This window comes from Squalius cephalus (genome assembly GCF_949319135.1).
Source record: "Squalius cephalus genome assembly, chromosome: 10".
Taxonomy (NCBI): Eukaryota; Metazoa; Chordata; class Actinopteri; order Cypriniformes; family Leuciscidae; genus Squalius; species Squalius cephalus.
The window spans coordinates 1,290,001-1,310,000 of record NC_137131.1 but is presented as its reverse complement, the minus strand read 5'-3'; the positions used below and the strand labels follow the sequence as shown (position 1 = coordinate 1,310,000).

The window sequence follows — 20,000 nt, the reverse complement described above, 5'->3', positions numbered from 1 at the left end:
CGCAGTTTTCATTTTCACGTCCTGTGTCACGTTGTTTAAATAGCAAATGCATTTGCGCTCATCTGTGGCCCATGGGCTGCTGGTCTGAGAACGAGTGTGTGTTCAGTGTGTGTTGAGTGTGTGTTCAGCCGCATTGTTGCTGTTTTGAGGAACTGAAATAGACTGAGCCGTTGACCGACTGATTCCTGCTCTAAAACGGCGATGTATTTTTTTGTTATTTAACGGGTGCGTTAGTAATAGGAGCCTATATGCGAGTCCACAACACACACACACTCTGCTTATTACACACACACTCTGCTTATTACACACACACTCTGCTTATTACACACACTTTGCCTATTATACACACAGCTTATTACACACACACTTTGCCTATTACACACACACTCTGCTTATTACACACACACTGCTTATTACACACACACTCTGCTTATTACACACACTGCTTATTACACACACACACTGCTTATTACACACACACTCTGCTTATTACACACACACTCTGCTTATTACACACACACTCTGCTTATTACACACACAGGGACGCGCAGCAGCACACAAACATGCCAAATATTAAAAATAACATTGTAAACAATGTAAAAGATTATTATTGTGTACATAAAGATCCAGCATGTCCCGTAGCTGGTCTGCTAGCACTTTAACTCACACACACACATCCATTTTCTCTCTGGAGACGTTTCAGTTTTTCCGTTTGCAAATTCCTTCATGTAAATAGCGAATCCGCCATGGCCCGAGCACAACTGGCTTTTAAAGGGAATGGGAGATTCTGATTGGTTTATTTCACGTTACGCCCAAAACACACCCATTACTCATTAAGAGAATAGAGATAAAACACACCCATTACTCATTAAGAGAATAGAGATAAAACACACCCATTACTCATTAAGAGAATAGAGATAAAACACACCCATTACTCATTAAGAGAATAGAGATAAAACACACCCATTACTCATTAAGAGAATAGAGATAAAACACACCCATTACTCATTAAGAGAATAGAGATAAAACACACCCATTACTCATTAAGAGAATAGAGATAAAACACACCCATTACTCATTAAGAGAATAGAGATAAAACACACCCATTACTCATTAAGAGAATAGAGATAAAACACACCCATTACTCATTAAGAGAATAGAGATAAAACACACCCATTACTCATTAAGAGAATAGAGATAAAACACACCCCATTACTCATTAAGAGAATAGAGATAAAACACACCCATTACTCATTAAGAGAATAGAGATAAAACACACCCATTACTCATTAAGAGAATAGAGATAAAACACACCCATTACTCATTAAGAGAATAGAGATAAAACACACCCATTACTCATTAAGAGAATAGAGATAAAACACACCCATTACTCATTAAGAGAATAGAGATAAAACACACTCATTACTCATTAAGAGAATAGAGATAAAACACACCCATTACTCATTAAGAGAATAGAGATAAAACACACCCATTACTCATTAAGAGAATAGAGATAAAACACACCCATTACTCATTAAGAGAATAGAGATAAAACACACCCATTACTCATTAAGAGAATAGAGATAAAACACACCCATTACTCATTAAGAGAATAGAGATAAAACACACCCGTTACTCATTAAGAGAATAGAGATAAAACACACCCATTACTCATTAAGAGAATAGAGATAAAACACACCCATTACTCAGTAAGAGAATAGAGATAAAACACACCCATTACTCAGTAAGAGAAATGGGAACGACTCTTTCAGACCATGCGCCGGGAGCGCTGACCATTTTCCCCGTCGTTAAACTAGCAAAAGTGGATTCAGACACACACTAAGTGCGCTTGCGCCGTGCGCTTTAGACCATGAGCTTAGATCGTTAAAATAGGGGCCAAACACTTCAATGGGAACATATCCTGAGGAAAAGCCAAAGTCGCACTCGTCTTTTCTTCTCTATTGTGTCGTATATGCGAGTGAAACGCTTCTGGAACGAGAACAAATGTGGGCGGGGCTTGATTGTGTCCGTGGGGAATTGATTGGATGATTGTGGTTTGCTATTGGCTGATCTCATGTGAGTGACAGGTTATAGCCCCGCCCACATCATCAAAGAAGAGGAAGTTATTCTGATTCAAGATTATTAACACAATAATGATGATGTGCACCGATAAATCATTTAGAATAAACACTGCAATTTTCCATTAAAAAAATTGTCAATTTAGATTTCATGGTGACTTTAAACTGTTTTTCTTTCCAGGCCTGGGGCCGTATTCACAAAGCATTTTATCTTACCACTAGGAGTACTCCTAAATCGCACTAAAAGATTTTAGCTAGGAGTTTTCTCTTAGAAGTAATTCACAACGCCTTTCAGACCTACTCTTAGTAAAGAAAAATGACAACTCCTAAACTAAGAGTGAGTCTTCGTTGCTATGGATGACGTCATTACTCATGCACGAGCTTGACTGAAGTGACCACCTTGATTGGCTGATGATTGTAACGCGGGAATGATTCCTAACCCCTCCCCTACGATGATGAGTGACAGGTGACAGGTCTGAGAATGCGTGCGCTACACAAGCAGTGCGAAGGACGGAAGATGATGAATAACTGAATAAATAGCCTAAATGAATAAAGAGTAAGGCAAAACAAATAGCCTAGTAGCCTAATGAAACATATGGATTGATACAATATCTTTGCAACATTATTGAATTAATCTGTCACTATATGCCTCTGCCTACGTTTGCAAAGAGAAGAACATTTTAATTTGATTCACAATGAAACGTTACAATTAGTTTACATGCAATGAGTAGCCTAGTTTTGGTTGTTGTTGGTGGCGTTATTGCATCCCTAGTTATGCCTACAATGCAGAATTGTTCCTCGCGATTGGAAGCTCCTGTAGCCGCCGCATACGCATTTCAAAACATCGCAGCGTGAAATGCCACAAAAAGCGGTTTGTGAAGGTCTTAGTGAGTTAGGAGTCCTCTCGACTTCTTTTAAGCTGTCCCAGGCTTAGGTGCTACTTTTAGGGCTAAAATGCTTCGTGAATTACTCTTAGTCAAAAAAATGAGGAGTCCTAAAGTTACGAGTGACACGCCCATTATTTTTAGGTGTTGCTCCTAAATTCGCCAGTTAGGAGCTACTTTTAGCCTTAAAATTCTTTGTGAATACAGCCCCAGGAATATATGTAAATAAATGAAATCTTAAAAGTGATGAAATTGACTATAATGATGAATATGCATTTTTATAGTTGTGCTGAACTCGACTTTTGTCATAATGATCATTATGATCAATCATAACGATGTTCGATTTGTGAGTGAATCTTGCTTGTGAATCAGAATGAAGCGTCTCTGATTGGTCAGCATGATTCACTAGCAAATTATTCTAAATCAAAATTATTTTATTTTTTGTTCTTATCCACTAATCTTGTCTCTGTTTTACACGGGCGTGTTTCTGTTGGACTGCTGTCCTATTCCTGGAAATAATGTGTGTGTGTGTGTGTGTGTGTGTGTGTGTGTGTGTGTGTGTGTGTGTGTGTGTGTGTGTGTATTCAGGCTTGGAGACTGATGGGATTTACAGAGTCAGTGGGAATCTTGCCGTCATTCAGAAACTGCGCTTTTCTGTCAATCACGGTGAGACTCAAAATCACATCAATATAATAACATCATAATAATGTCATGATGCGGTTCTGTTATTGATTGCAATTAAATGCGTTGTGAAATCAAAACTTTATGCATGTCCTGGTCTTACTCTGAGTGATTCATGGGGAATTATTATACTATCAATATTTGGGACAGATCTAAATGCATTGAAAACCCCAGTTTTGTGATATAATTTCTATAGTCAACTTATAGTTATAATATCATTTTCTAGGAACAAACATTAAATAAACATCTAAATTAAATAATTTATAAAAATGACAAAATGCTGAGTTCGAAAAATGCAAGAGATGCTAATTTTAAAACCCAGTTTTGTGAGATTACTACTTTTATTTTCTAGCAATAAACATTAAATAAGCATCAAAATTAAATAAATTATTAAATGAAGAAAAAATGCATGAGGTGCTGTTAATTTGGGATCTAATTGTTGATTTGTAGTTATCCATAAATGTACAATAGAACAATAACTTTGTTAATAGGTTTGAACACTGCAATGTATACTATGTAAAAAATCCTTCCTTTGTGTTACAATTTAATTAAGGAGTGCACCTTTTTTTGTAACGGGGAGAAATAGAAATTTGAGTATTAATTGATTTATTCATCAGATGTTCTCTCCGTGTCGCGCATGACATCATCGCACACAGGTGTCAGCTGGTAAAGAGTGTGTGAATGATGTCATTGTGTGATGTCACGTCTGTAACTCCTGTCCGTTCTTCCAGAGCGAGCCGTGACCACAGACGGACGCTATCTCTTCCCTGAGGATTTAGTGCAAGGTTTGTCTCCTGTAAACCGGAACGCTGAAGATCTCGCTACTCTCTGACGCTCGCTGCTTCTGACTCGAGTCTCCTGGCGCTTTACGCTTCTCGCTTGATGTTTCGGTGCATGGCGGCTTCTGCTGCTGTAATGATAGCATAGCAACTATAATAATTGTAATCAAAATTCAAATTTTCATGATTCCAGAAGTTTTGAGACCTGGCGGTTCTTTAGGTTTCCTGCTGTTGTTAAAGCTGCTCTAAGCGAAGTTGGGTGACGTCTCTTCTTGTTGGCGTTCGAAGTATTGTCAAACGAAACGGAGGCTAGCTCGACCCTCCCTCCTCCTCATCGCTCCTCCTCCTCCTCATCCCGTCCCCTCCCTCCTCCTCCTCCTCCTCCTCCTCCTCCTCCTCCTCCTCCTCATCGCTCCTCCTCATCCCTCCTCCTCATCCCTCCTCCTCATCGCTCCTCCTCATCCCTCCTCCTCATCCCTCCTCCTCATCCCTCCTCCTTATCCCTCCTCCTCATCCTGTCCCCTCCATCTCCCTCCTCCTCCTCCTCATCGCTCCTCCTCATCCCTCCTCCTCATCGCTCCTCCTCATCGCTCCTCCTCATCGCTTCTCCTCATCCCTCCTCCTCATCGCTCCTCCTCATCGCTCCTCCTCATCCATCCTCCTCATCCCTCCTCCTTATCCCTCCTCCTCATCGCTCCTCCTCATCCCTCCTCCTCATCCCTCCTCCTTATCCCTCCTCCTCATCCTGTCCCCTCCATCTCCCTCCTCCTCCTCCTCATCCTTCCTCCTCATCGCTCCTCCTCATCGCTCCTCCTCATCCCTCCTCCTCATCGCTCCTCCTCATCGCTTCTCCTCATCCCTCCTCCTCATCCCTCCTCCTCATCGCTCCTCCTCATCGCTCCTCCTCATCCCTCCTCCTCCTCATCGCTCCTCCTCATCGCTCCTCCTCATCCCTCCTCCTCATCCCTCCTCCTTATCCCTCCTCCTCATCGCTCCTCCTCATCCCTCCTCCTCATCCCTCCTCCTTATCCCTCCTCCTCATCCTGTCCCCTCCATCTCCCTCCTCCTCCTCCTCATCCTTCCTCCTCATCGCTCCTCCTCATCGCTCCTCCTCATCCCTCCTCCTCATCCCTCCTCCTCATCCCTCCTCCTCAATCGCTCCTCCTCATCGCTCCTCCTCATCCCTCCTCCTCATCGCTCCTCCTCATCGCTCCTCCTCATCCCTCCTCCTCATCCCTCCTCATCCCTCCTCCTCATCGCTCCTCCTCATCCCTCCTCCTTATCCCTCCTCCTCATCCTGTCCCCTCCATCTCCCTCCTCCTCCTCCTCATCCTTCCTCCTCATCGCTCCTCCTCATCCCTCCTCCTCATCGCTCCTCCTCATCCCTCCTCCTCATCCCTCCTCCCCCTCCCCCCCACCCCCCACCCCAACCCCAAATCATTCTTGTCGGTGATTGGCTGGAACACTGTTTGTTATGTTTCGTGGTCCAGGCTGGGCCAGTTTGTTTTTGTTGCCGTTTGTGGAGCCTGTGGTGTCTACAGAGACCGCGTGTCTTCACTGTGTGTTCAGGGGACAGGCAGAGAGCGGATAGTGAGGAGATGTTTGCTGGATGTGACAAAAAAAATGTTGGCCTAAAAAACACGTGACATCGCTTAGAGAACCTTTAATGATTGATTTAACTTCTTTTTTTTACAGTCGTTCCTGGTTTACTAGAAAAGGGTTTAAGAATATGGATTTTTTCTAATAATTTTAGTTATTACCGTTAAGTATAACTAAAACTAAATAATAAAATAAAATAAACATTAACTGAAATAAAAAAATAAAACTTAAAAATAGTTTTTAAGTACTAAAATACATAAAACTGAAATTATATACAGTAGTCAACATTTGAAGTGGATCAAAAAAGTTCATTAAAGTTCATTGGTCAAAATTCATGTATAACTTGATGTATGATGAAAGGTTTTGATCCACTTCAAATGTTGACTACTGTGTGTGTGTGTGTGTGTATATATATATATAATGATTTCTGAAGGATCATGTGACACTGAAGACTGGAGTAATGATGCTGAAAATTCAGCTTTGATCACAGGAATAAATTACACTTTACTATATATTCACATAAAAAAACAGTTATTTATATAATAACATATAGTATATTAAATGATACTATAATAACACTGATTTCTACTTTATAAATTATTTCATGACACATTCATTGCCCATGGCATTTTAAGATTGTATTATTTTACATGACTTTTCCAGGTCTAGAAAGCATGCTTTTGAAATCACAGGCTTCCTCATATATCGCAGTTTTCCAGGTTCTTCCGAGGAAACAAACAGTAGTTAAGCGGGTGAATTAAGATAAGAAATATCTTATAATAATTTAAAGCGTTCATTGCATGTAATTTTGATTCAAAACCTTCTTCTGTGCAAAACTCCTTTTCTTATCACAGGTGAAATTGCATTGAACCTGCAAAATTCATTGCAGACATTATGATTTGCTTCATCGCCTTCTCTTTTCTTCTTCTGCAGCCCATCTTTGAGTGTGTGTGTGTGTGTGTGTGTGTGTGTGTGTGTGTGTGTGTGTGTGTGTGTGTGTGTGTGTGTTTCAGCATTTAACACTCACTCCGTCATCTTTCCTCCAGAGCGTCTGGATCTGGACGACCCGCAGTGGGACGACATCCACGTCATCACCGGCGCGCTCAAACTGTTCTTCCGAGAGCTTCCCGAGCCGCTCATCCCGTACGGATTCTTCCACGACATCGTCGAGACCGTCAGTGAGTGACAAGGAGAAGCCAGAGAAGCAGCATGATTAATAATTCATTATAATGACCGTTTATGCGTCTGTGTCCTGTAGAAATATCCAATTACCTGGATAAGGTGGAGCGCCTGAAGCTCCTGGTCATCAGCATGCCTCCGCCAAACCACGACACCTTGAGTCACATGATCCGACACCTGAAACGGTACCAGCACACGTTCTCTACACTGTTCTCCAATGCTTGAAGTCTGTGTTTAAATCAGGGGGGTTTTAGTGGCTGCAAAGGCGAAAATGCACCAAAAATCTATAAAAATGCTTCCAAAAAACAAGATTTGGTGCAAAAAAAATAGTCCTTGTTTTTAATATATATACGTAATGTCACATGGCAAAGTGCGGTTTCCCAAATAACAGCTTGTTTGCAAATGTGATGTTGATTTTATACAACAGTTCAATCAACAATATGTTATTAGGCGACTTATATTTTAGACACAATATTGTTTTTCTTATATTTTGGCAGTGAAGATTGTTCCAAACAGTAGAGCCATCGAGCAACACAGCTTCGGTTTCGTTACTTTTTAAACTAATCGTTTTAATGACTCACTCAGTCACTTCTGCTTTGTCCCTGAATGAATCAGTCGTTTTGAACGAATTGTTTGAATGATTCATTGACTCATTTGAGACCGTGATTTGCCGCCACCTACTGGCGGTTTAGTGTCATGTCATTTTATCTGAGGGACAAAGATTGAATGCTGTTTTTGTTTTCTGTCTGAGGGACGTCGTTAGGCCTATTTTAGGGGGGCTGAAGCTACCCCAAAATATTCCTGAGCCCCCCTAAATGATAATAAGAACAACAATAACAATTCGATTTATCAATAACCGTATCCTCATTCATATTTAGACGCAACAAATGATATATATCCAGGTACAAAAAATAGCCGAAAAGTCGGAAGTTGGACAGAAGTGCCAACTCTCACGCATTCACCGTGAGACACACGCGATTGACACTTTTCACACGCCACACATCCATTTTCTCACGCACAGAAAAATGGCGAAGCAAAGAGGACACGGAGACCGACAGACTAGACAGAGGTTACTTTATGATATCAAAGAATCTCAACTCTCAGATTCTGTCAATTTTATTACGAACTTCAAACAATAAATACTGTTTTGGCGCTTGTAAATGTTACGTGACAGATCCCTAGCGCACGTGAACCGATCATCTCTACTAGCTAATAGTAAATAAACACAAACACTGTTGAAAGATACAGTAGTAGGCTACAACTTACCGAAATGTATATTCCTCATACATAATATCAATCAATCAGTGTTTTTATCAGCGTGAAGAGGTCAATAAAACAGCTGGAGAACAATTGTCACATTTACCTCAGGAAAGCCATTTAATGACCATAATATAGGCTATAGCACGTAGTTGGCAAGAAAAAAAGAGCTATAGAGAGTATTTTGCTAAATATGTGTTCTATATTACATATTTATTATATTTTAACTTATATCATTAAATAAAGTTGTTGTTATTATAATAAAAAAACGCATTATATTTAATTTGAGTTATTTTTAACCTTAAATAATACTACCAGCTGATATATGTCTGTATGTTTACAGCTTTAGGTGAGTTGTTTTTTTCTTGAGAAAAATTAACACTTATCTTGAGTACCAAATATTTATCCAGATGAGTCAATATTAAATCAAATCACAATAATTGAATTGAACTGAAATAATAAAAAAGCGTAGCTTACCAGAAATTGTACCATGCACCATAAAATTTACATATTATTTTACACTTATGCTATACTAAAGCAGCTGAAATGGGCACTTTTTGTGACAGCAACCCTATCATTTTTGATCAAAGATGTGGCTTAACTTCAGAATTTGAACTAAAATCAGTATTCTTATGATTGCTCTGAACATTTCTGACTAAGTTCAACAAACATGAACATAAACTTAAAAAAAGAATTAATAAAAATGTAGGTGTGACGGAGTTGAGACTCTGGTAACAGGGTTGAAGATGATAACGGGGTTGAAGAGACAAATACAGCTAAACATATACATAGTTGTTTTTTACTCAAATTCACTGTAAGATTTTCTATAAATGCAAGTTACAAATACCCCCCCCCCCCCCCCATTTAATAGTAACATTAAATGTTACTATTTGTTTCAGAACGTTCAAAAGTAACATTCCCATAATGTTTGAAGAATGATAAATGTTTGCATAACCAAGAAAAATCATTTAAAAAACTGGATGTTTTGAACGTCCAGAGAACATTCAGTTTTTATAACTTGTTAGCTGGGAAAGTTAGCTGGAATCATCCACTAACTAGTGAGTAGATGACACTTTTAATGAAAATACTTGCTTGTTTTGTTGAACCTTTCACCTTATATTTGCTGTCCTCTATGTTCAGTTTTAATCAATTCCAAAGCAGTGAATCATTTGCAAAGCAACATATTAATTTGATTTAAATTCACTCACTATTCACAACCACAAAATACTTTTGGTCTCAACTGTACATCTAGTTTCATTATTTCAAATCAAACAATCACTCACTTTTAAGCGCTCTACTCTACGACTCATTCATAATGACACTCACCTTGAAATCAATTTCTCACCCATTAATCGCGCTCTGATTGGATTATGCAAGCTCCGCCCACTTGTCCTGCACCAATGAGAACACACATGCACTCATTGATCTCAGCTGATCAGGAGGTTTCTCTTCTCTTTATTTGTCTGTCTTTCTTCCCTTTGGTTTATGTCGATGAATACTTCCCTCTGTGATCTCTCCATCTCCTCTGGGTTTATATATTGTGTAGTTATATTGGAAGACTGCAGAAAGTGTCGTGATTGAGACACTAGAGGGCGCCGTGTGTCTTCATTACTAACAGACTGATGAGACTGAGAAATATATAAGTCTCATAACTATTAAAGCAATATCAGTCATTTATAATAAGCCTGAATTGAGTCTACGCCATAATACATACAGAAAATATAACATGCAGGGAAATTACACTCTAAATAATGAGCGTTTTAAATGTTACTCCTAGTTTCAGAGAACATTCAAAACGTAACTAATGTCATAGAGAACCTTTTTAAGTTCAAAGGCCACAAAGAAGCTTTAAAGCATCACTGATATGAAGAACCTCCACTGAAACGACAAACTGAATCTGAAAGGTTATTGATAAGAAGAAACGGAGAAAAGAAAGAAAGAAACACGTGCTTTAGAAGTGATCTCATAATTGTGCTTCCAAAGTCTGTGATCAAAAGTATGAACGTCTCATCATATTGTGCTGCATATGGTATGCAAATATTGCTGTAAAATGTATATTTATTTATTTATATATGTGACCCTGGATCACGTGACCAGTCTCGAGTCGCACGGGTTTATCTGTGGGAATATCCAACAATACATTGTATGGCTCAAAATTATCCATTTTTGTTTAATGCCAAAAATCATGAGGATATTCAGTAAAGATCATGTTCCATGAAGATATTTAGTAATTTCCTACCGTAAATATATAAAACATGTATTTTTGTGAGTGAATGCGGCACAATCGTGAACATAAATGCACAACTTTAAAGGAGATTTTCTCAATGTTTCGATTTTTTTGCACCCTCAGATTCCAGATTTACAAATATATTCATATTTTTAAATATTGCCCTATCCTAACCAAACACACATCAATGGAAAGATTATTTATTCAGCTTTAGATATTTAATGCACTTATTTATTTGCTGGGTTGCACATAGGATAATTGTTTTTAAAGTGGGAGATTGATTACAGGTGAAACTCGAAAAATTTGAATATCGTGCAAAAGTTCATGTATTTCAGTAATTCAAATTAAAAGGTGAAACTTATATATTTAGTATATATAACTATAGACATATGCATGATTATACTTTTCAGAGGGCCGACATTTCTGTATTTAAAATCCTTTTTTTTACTCATTTCATGTAATATTCTAATTTTCTGAAAATTTGAATTTGGGGTTTTCATAAGATAAAATTATAACTTTTGCACAATATTCAAATTTTTCGAGTTTCACCTTTATTGCACTGAATAGGATTGCACATAATTTCATTGTGCTCTTTTGTATAATGACACAAAAATTCTGATATGATCTGATTTTATACATTTATGCATCAAGCAGATGCTTTTATCAAAGAGCAAACAATGTTCATAACATACAATGCCAGGTTTATTAGACAACTAGAACGCAAGGTGAAATGCAGAGAAGAAACATCTGAGACAAAGTTGAAGTAAATGAAGATGGCACACTGTGGTTTGGTATCTCTGGAGGAAGTTACCCACAGGAAGCTCTTCGTTTCTCCTTCGCTTTTTCTGTTTAAAGCTGAAGTGTTGAGCAGTTTCTCTCTGGATCGGTCTTTCATCTGAATGTCTTGTTGTTCTGTTTAGGGTGAAGGAGAACTCCGACTGCAATCGGATGACGACTCAGAACATCGGCATCGTGTTCGGCCCCACGCTCATGCGTCCGGAGAACGAGGGCGGAAACATGGCCGTTAACATGCTGTACCAGAACCAGGCCATCGAGCTGCTGCTGAGCGAATACGAGCGGATCTTCGTGGCCGACGAGCAAACGGGATCTTACTGAGAACAGTGACACTTCTGTCCACGGGACGCGCCGATGCTGTTCAGGGATCCAAATCGCTAGTCGACCAATGAGAGCTGGTTATGAATGGGTGGATCTCATGAAAACGGGTCACATTTCAGCTCTAAACAATAGAAACTTAAAAAAATTTGCATAAAGAAAATACATTTTTAGGATCGTTTAGATATTATTTGAATGACAAACATTTTCACCATACATTTTCAGTGCTTACAGGTGTTTTTAAAAACAATTTACAGTAAAAATTCTCAAAAAACTCTTAATTTTGTCTGTAAAAAAATATAAACTAAATTTTGCATTAAGAAAATTAATTTTTAGGATCGTTTAGATATTATTTTAATGACAATTAAACATTTTCACCATACATTTTCAGTGCTTACAGGTGTTTTTAACAAAAAATTACAGTAAAAATTCTCAAAAAACTCTTAATTTTGTCTGTAAAAAATATAAACAAAATTTTACATAAAGAAAATACATTTTTAGGATTGTTAAGATATTATTTTAATCACAATTAAACATTTTCACCATACATTTTCAGTGCATACACGTGTTTTTTAATTTTTGTACAGTAAAAATTCTCAAAAAACTCATACTTTTCTGTAAAAAAATAAACAAAATTTTGCATTAAGAAAATACATTTTTAGGATCGTTAAGATATTATTTTAATGACAATTAAACATTTCCAGTGCATCCAGATGTTTTTGTTTTTTTGTACAGTAAAAATTCTCCAAAGCTCTTTAAAGTGTTGTCTCTAAAAACATTTTTTTTTTAATTGCATAAAGAAAATACATTTTTAGGATCGTTAAGATATTATTTTAACGACAATTAAACATTTTCACCATACGTTTCCAGTGCACCCAGATGTGTTTTTTAAATTTTTTATACAGTAAAAATTCTCCAAAGCTCTCTTAAGTTTTGTCTCTAAAAAAATATTAGCACAATTTTGCATAAAAAAATGATTTTTTTTTAGGATCGTTAAGATAATATTTAAATGACAATTAAACATTTTCAACATACATTTTCAGTGCATGCAGATGTTTTAACATTTCTGTACAGTAAAAATTCTCCAAAGCTCTAAAGTTTTGTCTCTAAAAAATATAAACAAAATTTTGCATAAAGAAAAGGATAGACATGAAACTGCTCCATTAATTCTTTCAAATAAATAATATAAAATGTTAAAATTTAACATTATTTAACATACATTTTAAAATGGTTTTTTTAATCCACTATTGTTTTATATAGAATTGTTCTATAGTCTGTACAGTATTTAATGCAATTACATCAGAAGTAACTTTTTACTTTACTTTTTTCAAGGGAAAAGTAATTAAATTAAAGTAATGCATTACACCCAACACTGAAAATGATGTATTTATTAATTATGATTTAATTAATAATAACAATATTATGCAAAAATATTATGTTTTTGGGTGACCTGAAAGTGACTTGTTTTGTGAGATTTACTGTGTGTGTGTGTGTGTGTGTGTGTGTGTGTGTGTGTGTGTGGCGATCCGTCTTTCAACAGATTTCATCCCTAGTGCCTTTTAAGTGTTTTTACCTCAAATGATTCCCTTCTCAGAGCTCGTGTAGTTTTAATGCACAATGCAAAAGACAAAAAGCTTTCAAATTAAGCTGTACGTGTCACTCAAAAATAATAAAGATCAGCACAGGTCAAAAGTTGAGTCATTTAGTCATTTAGTCATTCGCCTTTTAATGGAGAAATAAAACTGGGTGCAATTCGCTCCAGATACGACGTAATTTCCTTTCCATTGTTCCGATGCGGTCGTTGAGTGTCTGTGAGAGATGGAGGAAGCTCAGAGGTGTGTGTGTGTGTGTGTGTGTGTGTGTGTGTGTGTGTGTGTGAGAGAGAGAGAGAGAGAGAGAGAGAGAAAGAGAGAGAAAGTGTGTGTGTGGCTGTGTGTGTGTGTGTGTGTGTGTGTGTGTGTGTGTGTGTGTGTGTGTGTGTGTGTTGTGCCAGTCTCAGAGCTCCGCTGCCATTTGTCCAAAACTCTGCTTTTAATAACAGAACAAAAGAGGAACTAAAAATGCATATGTTTAAAAAATGTGCGTCCCCCATGCCGCGGTTTGGTAATTTTATATGGACTGTGGCTTTGGCTCTCGACAAAAAGATCCAGGCAGAAGAAAAGAACCGGGAACGCTTACACACTTTTTAATGTTTGATTTTATATATTTATTAATTTTTTTATTTTCTTATTATTTCAATTCCACAAGGGGCCGCAAAGAAGGTTTCTGGAGGAGGTTCTCCAAAAGCAGAACAGAAAGGACTGATGTTGTATTGTTATTTCTGAAATAATTCAGTGTTACAAGGTCACACATTATTAATAGATGAACCTTCACGGCCCGTTTATAAGCTTAAAACGATGGTTTCACCCAAAAATGATCATTTACTCTCCTTCATGTCACTCCAAAGTCGAACCGGTTTGACTTTCTTTCTTCTGTGAAACACAAAATGTTTAAGCCATGGAAAAAGAAACTGGAAATATTCTCTTTCAGCTTTCAAATCTTTATTGCATTTCCGTGTATATTTGAACAGGACTGTGTACATTGTGCTAAACATCTCCTTTTGTGTTCATACGGAAGAAAGAGAGACATCAAAGATGAACTAGTTCTTTAAAGAGAAACAGGCTTTTGGGTGATAGAGTGATTCATTCAGTTTCATTGTCTCTCCTCGTGTTTCTGAAAACTCTCCTACGCTTCAGAGTCTCTGAATATTTTATTTTAATGTATGAACTCTCAGTTTTGTGTGATGTTTGCTTTCGTTATCCGTCCATGATGAGGACGACTCAATCGCTGTAATTTGCTCTTTCTTCCTTTAAATTCTGTATTTCAGAATTATGACAATAAAAACATAAAATCTATATGAAAAGACCTTCTGTTTTGATTTATTCTGAAGTGACAGAAGATAATACAGCAATGAGACTCATATCAGCTCATAAGACGGTTTACATGCATTAATAATGGTCAAAAAAGAGCTGAATTATTTATAATGTAAGTATCACTTGTTCTATAGAGGATTTATTTTAATTTCAATAAGTTTACTGCACTGTAAAAAGATTCCAGCTATTTACACTATGTAACTTTTGGCCTTATAGAGGTTTATAAAACTGCATGTATGTTGCGGAAGAACGTTGTTTTGGTTGTGCTTCGGCTCTGCGTGACTGCGGATGAATATGATTAGGCCTATCATGCGGTTTATAAAACATAAACATTCATTGTTAGGCTTCAAAGATATAACCAGTTTCGATGGAAATGATCTCAAGATGACTAGCTGAAGATGTGTAGCTTTACCTATTAAAAGACACGGTACGTCCTTAAATAAATTCTAGAACAGTGCTAAAACAACTATAATGAAATTATCTTCACAATTAACTCAGTTAGAGACAAGTCATCTGTTCAATAAAACACCTTACTCACCTGTTGAGTAATAAAAACATCATCATCTCCGCGTCGCTTTTACAACATTTCAATCCCTCAGTTCTCGCCATCTTAGAAAAGCCAAAACTGCCGGAGCAACTTTTCTCTATTTACGGATATGACGAGACACGCACGTGTCAGTACCACCAGGTCCAGGTGTGTAGGCAATTTCCAGCGAAACATTTCTCCGTCTAAAATATAAACACTCATGCTGCATTCCAGACGAGGATATCCCAAATATCCCAAATTAAATGTCCCACTTAAGAGTTCCAGCCAATCACACTTCATGTTGTTGACCACAGGATGTCGCCACGACACAAGTCTTGTTTTTGTGTCAATTATGGCAAAAACTGAATAAAACTACAGAAAATTGCTTTGAAAACAGCTGACGAAAAGCAAAAACGAAGGTATTATTAGGCTACATAAACTTTTTACATCAAATGTCTCCCTGAGGTTGTGGTTGATTGATGATGTAGGCTAGTCCGAGTTGGCGAGTTCACAGGTCGAATGTTCCAGAAGTTATTTCCAAGAACGAGGTTGGAAAAATCAAAATTCCGAGCTGTCTGCAACACAACGTTATAATAGGCTTACCATAGTGAATCAGGGTGAGACGAAACACATTTTTGAAGAAGGGTCTCATTATTTATTAATTTTGAACCAAAAAAGTTAAAGTGTAGCCTACACTGTAAAAAAATATATGATCAGTAAGTTATGACAACATATGTTTTTACATTGCTTTAACTCATCAAAATAAGTTAAGCAATTTCAGCGTTTTTATAAATGATACTACAAGATTCAACTAATTCAACAGGTCAGTTTAGTGTAATTTAAGTTGTAATTACGTCAAAATCCAAGTTGATTGTACCTAAAAATTTAAGTGCGCAACTTTTACAGTGTACATTTAAGTTCATCTGCTGCCTTAAATTAAAGTCCCCCTGTGATGAAAATCCAGCTTTTAATGTTGTTTATGTGTCTGTGTGGTGTTTTTAATCTGCTTTAAGACAAACCATGTGTAAATTCATAAGTCGACAGCATTGCTGAGTATTTCCTCCTTAAAACTGCAGTGAACCAAAGACAGTCTCAAAAACACTGACGTTTCTGACGTCACAAACTACCTTGTAACCAATCAGATCAACGTGTGATCGTCAACCAGTGGATCTCTGAGCTGAGTGAGTGAGTGGAGGCGGGGCTCATTTGCATATTCATAGAACCGCGCATACTAAATGAGGCAAGGGTGTCGAGTTACAGTCAAGAAATTTTAAGGCATGAAGAAATTTATTTTTCAAGGAATTTTTTTTTAAATATGTCATTTTGGTGACCACAGGGGGACTTTAAGTAAATTAAGTATAATCTAATTGGCTGTCAAGTCATTTCAACCTTAGATTACATTAAACTGACTTTAAACTGAAACTTGTATAACTTATAAAGAAAGTTGAAATTGCTTTAATTACACTGGTGATGAGTTCATTTCTTTTGACGCTTTTCTGTTTCTCTCAGAGATGCAGATGAGCAACATCTCTGAACCCAGAGACCCTTATAGAACTAAATGTTATAAAAATGTAAAACAACATCCGTTTGCAGCCCATCTGACCTTAACCACACCGCTGGGTGTTTAGGTGGAGGCCAGAAATCTGTGCCGTTTTGAGTCAGTAGTGTAAACGGGACCCCCCCACCACCATTACCACGGTAAAGTGACACTTGCCTCAACTCAACGCCACTCATTTCAAGTCATTAGAAAGAAATCGTTACAGTAAAAAGAAATGACTGGTGATTTGTCTGTTGGATTTATGATCTGTGTGATGAATAAGCATGACACTGCATTTTTCACTCGTTACAAATATTGTGTTTCTTGAGATTTGACTTTTAAAGCAAAACCATTACAGCTTTGAAAAGCACAATAAAAACTCCAGCGACCGCTTTTGTTTTGTTTTTTCAAAATATGTACAACTTTATTACAAAGATTATGTATTAACATTTCAACAAAGCTTAGAAATTTTGTATAAAAATAACACTGGTGAAAATACTGCACGATTCTCGTGTGCAAGAAGCATTTGGTCCGTGTTTACAGGTAAACTCAGCATATATGAAGAAGAAAAGTCGAGTAATAAGGGAATGAAGCACCGTTTCGCATGTATTCAGTGCAACTCATATAACACACTTTATGGATTCCAGCTTTCCTTATTTCTTTCTCAAAAGGACACTTTATGATAGTATTGCAACATGAATTGGTGCAAATATTTGATGCGTGTTTGTTGAACAGCTCGTGCTGAAAAGAAGGTGAAAGTTTGAGCTTTCTATGTCTGTCATTATCGGCCAATTTTACAGTTTCTCCAGTTCATAAATATCAAATCTGTGTTTAATCTTGCTCTGAGTTATAGTGCAGTCCGAGATAATTATGACATAGAAAACCATGAAAGCCGGCTGAATGATCCATACGCTAACCAGTCATTAGCTAACCCTCGATTAACTGTGAATGCTGGTCAAATCCTAGACTGTAAATACTTATTATATTTTGTGTTGAAATATTTAATATTTCAATACCTGTGGTTGTCTCATGTAAATATTAAATGAGCATGAGGTCATGTTTCAATCTAAAATCAAAAAGGAAAAATATTATATATATATATAATATAAAGAAAATGAAGCCAACTTTTAGAACCATTAAGATTTTTGCATTGTGACATTTTTTTATAATGCAATTATTTTTTATATTTTTATATCAGCATAAATTAAAGGCAGTACAAATACCATGTATACAATATTTTTGCATTACAATAATAAAGATGAGAATATATATATACATATATATATATAGTTTGTTATAGCAGATTGCAATAATAAAAATGAGATTATATACATATATAGTTTGTTTGTAATATCAGATTGATATAAAAAAAATAATAATATAATTCTCCCCGTACAGTAATGATAATTTAATGCCAGTGTGAAAACTCTTAATGGTCCTAAAAACAGGCATAATTTTTAATGCAACATATAATTTCATATTAAATTTAATTTGGTGCAAAAATGACCTACTCTTGGCAGTTTTTCTTAGATCATTAATTCTTGGTGTTTATCAGCATTGAGTAATGTCTTTCTTCTGCCTCTGGATTGTGGCGATGAATCAAGTCTTTGGAGAAACGTGTGTGTTGGTCTATATATTTGTCTTTGGTCGATCGAGTTTGTTCTCAGTTCACAGGCTTTGAACACTAAAGAGGACGCGAGTGCCAGTCAGTGAATGTGTGTTTTCACATCTTTGGTAAACCCTGCTGAAGAGTCTCTCGTCTCACTCCGTCATGTCTTCATGTTTCTCACTTCTGGAGGGTTTTTCCTCGGTTTCTTCCTCTCTTTCTCGGTCATAGGTGTGGTTTCTGAGGGAGTTTTCCTCTTCCTCCTCATCTCTGAACTCCAGGGCCGTTCCCTCCATGCTGGAGTCGCTGAGGAAGACGGGTTCGTCGGGTCCCTCGGGTTCCTCGGGTTCTTCGGGTCCCTCGGGAACGGCCCCGTCCGGGTCACCGTCTCGACTGCAGAAAGCGTAGCGGTGGTTCATGTGCTGCGAGTACGAGCCCGAGTGAGAGAAGCGTTTGCCGCACTTGTCGCACTGATACGGTTTTTCTCCCGAGTGCAAACGACTGTGCTCAATTAAATGATGCTTGTGTTTGAAGGCCTTCTTACAGGTCTGACACTCGTGAGGACGCTTTCCTACAGGAGCAAACAGAAAGTGCAGTTAGACTCCTGTATATCTCTGTCTTTATCTGAATATATATATATATATATATATATATATGTATAGTATTTTTTAGTATTGTGTATAGAAATACTTAAAGGGTTAGTTCACCCAAAAATGAAAATTCTGTCGAGAATACTTTTTGTGCGCAGAAACAAACAAAAATAACGACTTTATTCCACTTTTAATTTCCTTCTCTCTGGGCCTCGAGTCTTTTGACGTAGTGTTTAAGCGTAGCGCGTCTGTGTTGCACGTCACCACGTATCACACACATGACCAGCGTCGCCCAATAGTGAGCCTACGTGGTGACGTGCAACACAGACGCGCTACGCTTAAACACTACGTCAAAAGACTCGAGGCCCAGAGAGAAGGAAATGAAAAGTGGAATAAAGTCGTTATTTTTGTTTGTTTCTGCGCACAAAAAGTATTCTCGTCGCTTTATAAACTTAAGATTGAGCCACTGGAGTCACTTGGACTATATTAACAATGTCTTTAATGCATTTTCTGGGCCAGCAAGTTATAGTGTCCATAAGCCTATGGAGGAGTGAGACAGCTCTCAGATTTCATCAAAAATATCTTAATTTGTGTTCCGAAGATGAACGAAGGTCTTACGGGGTTGGAACAACATGAGGGAGAGTAATTACTGACAGAGTTTTCATTTTTGGGTGAACTAACACTTTAAGAAAACTATATATATATATATATATATATATATATATATATATATATATATATATACATATATATACACAAAATATCATACAACACTTTAAATAAAAAAATATATGATATTTTAAAAATCTAAATGTTATGTGTTTATACATGTACATAAAATGTAATATATTTATTATATTATATAATTTAATATATATGATTAAATACATAATATTTCATATAATTCACATATATATAACATTTTATTTACTATTTTATATATATATATACTTCAGAATACTATATGTATGTTTTATACATACTGTATATTACTAAGTATTTCTATATATATTTATACTTATATATTTCAAA

The 20,000-nt window shown here is 36.9% G+C and overlaps 2 protein-coding genes across 9 annotated transcripts in view; one reads left to right on the top strand and one right to left on the bottom strand.

Moving 5' to 3' along the window:
• The window catches only part of arhgap9 (Rho GTPase activating protein 9), a 54,658-nt gene extending 41,215 nt beyond the window's left edge, over positions 1-13,443 (top strand). For 2 of the 6 annotated variants that reach the window (XM_079883515.1, XM_079883513.1), the window contains 5 exons: positions 3,551-3,628; positions 4,375-4,428; positions 7,068-7,199; positions 7,280-7,385; positions 11,605-13,443. In XM_079883515.1, coding sequence (XP_079739641.1) covers positions 3,551-3,628; positions 4,375-4,428; positions 7,068-7,199; positions 7,280-7,385; positions 11,605-11,800 — 566 coding nt within the window. In that variant the 3' untranslated portion in view covers positions 11,801-13,443. The remainder of the gene's footprint in view (positions 1-3,550; positions 3,629-4,374; positions 4,429-7,067; positions 7,200-7,279; positions 7,386-11,604) is intronic. The other 4 variants (XM_079883516.1, XM_079883514.1, XR_013822513.1 and 1 more) reach the window with 3 other exon arrangements.
• A 4,721-nt stretch (positions 13,444-18,164) lies between these two features.
• The window catches only part of LOC307165660 (zinc finger E-box-binding homeobox protein zag-1), a 50,921-nt gene continuing 49,085 nt past the window's right edge, over positions 18,165-20,000 (bottom strand). For all 3 annotated transcript variants that reach the window (XM_079883518.1, XM_079883520.1, XM_079883519.1), the window contains one exon: positions 18,165-18,949. In XM_079883518.1, coding sequence (XP_079739644.1) covers positions 18,534-18,949 — 416 coding nt within the window. In that variant the 3' untranslated portion in view covers positions 18,165-18,533. The remainder of the gene's footprint in view (positions 18,950-20,000) is intronic.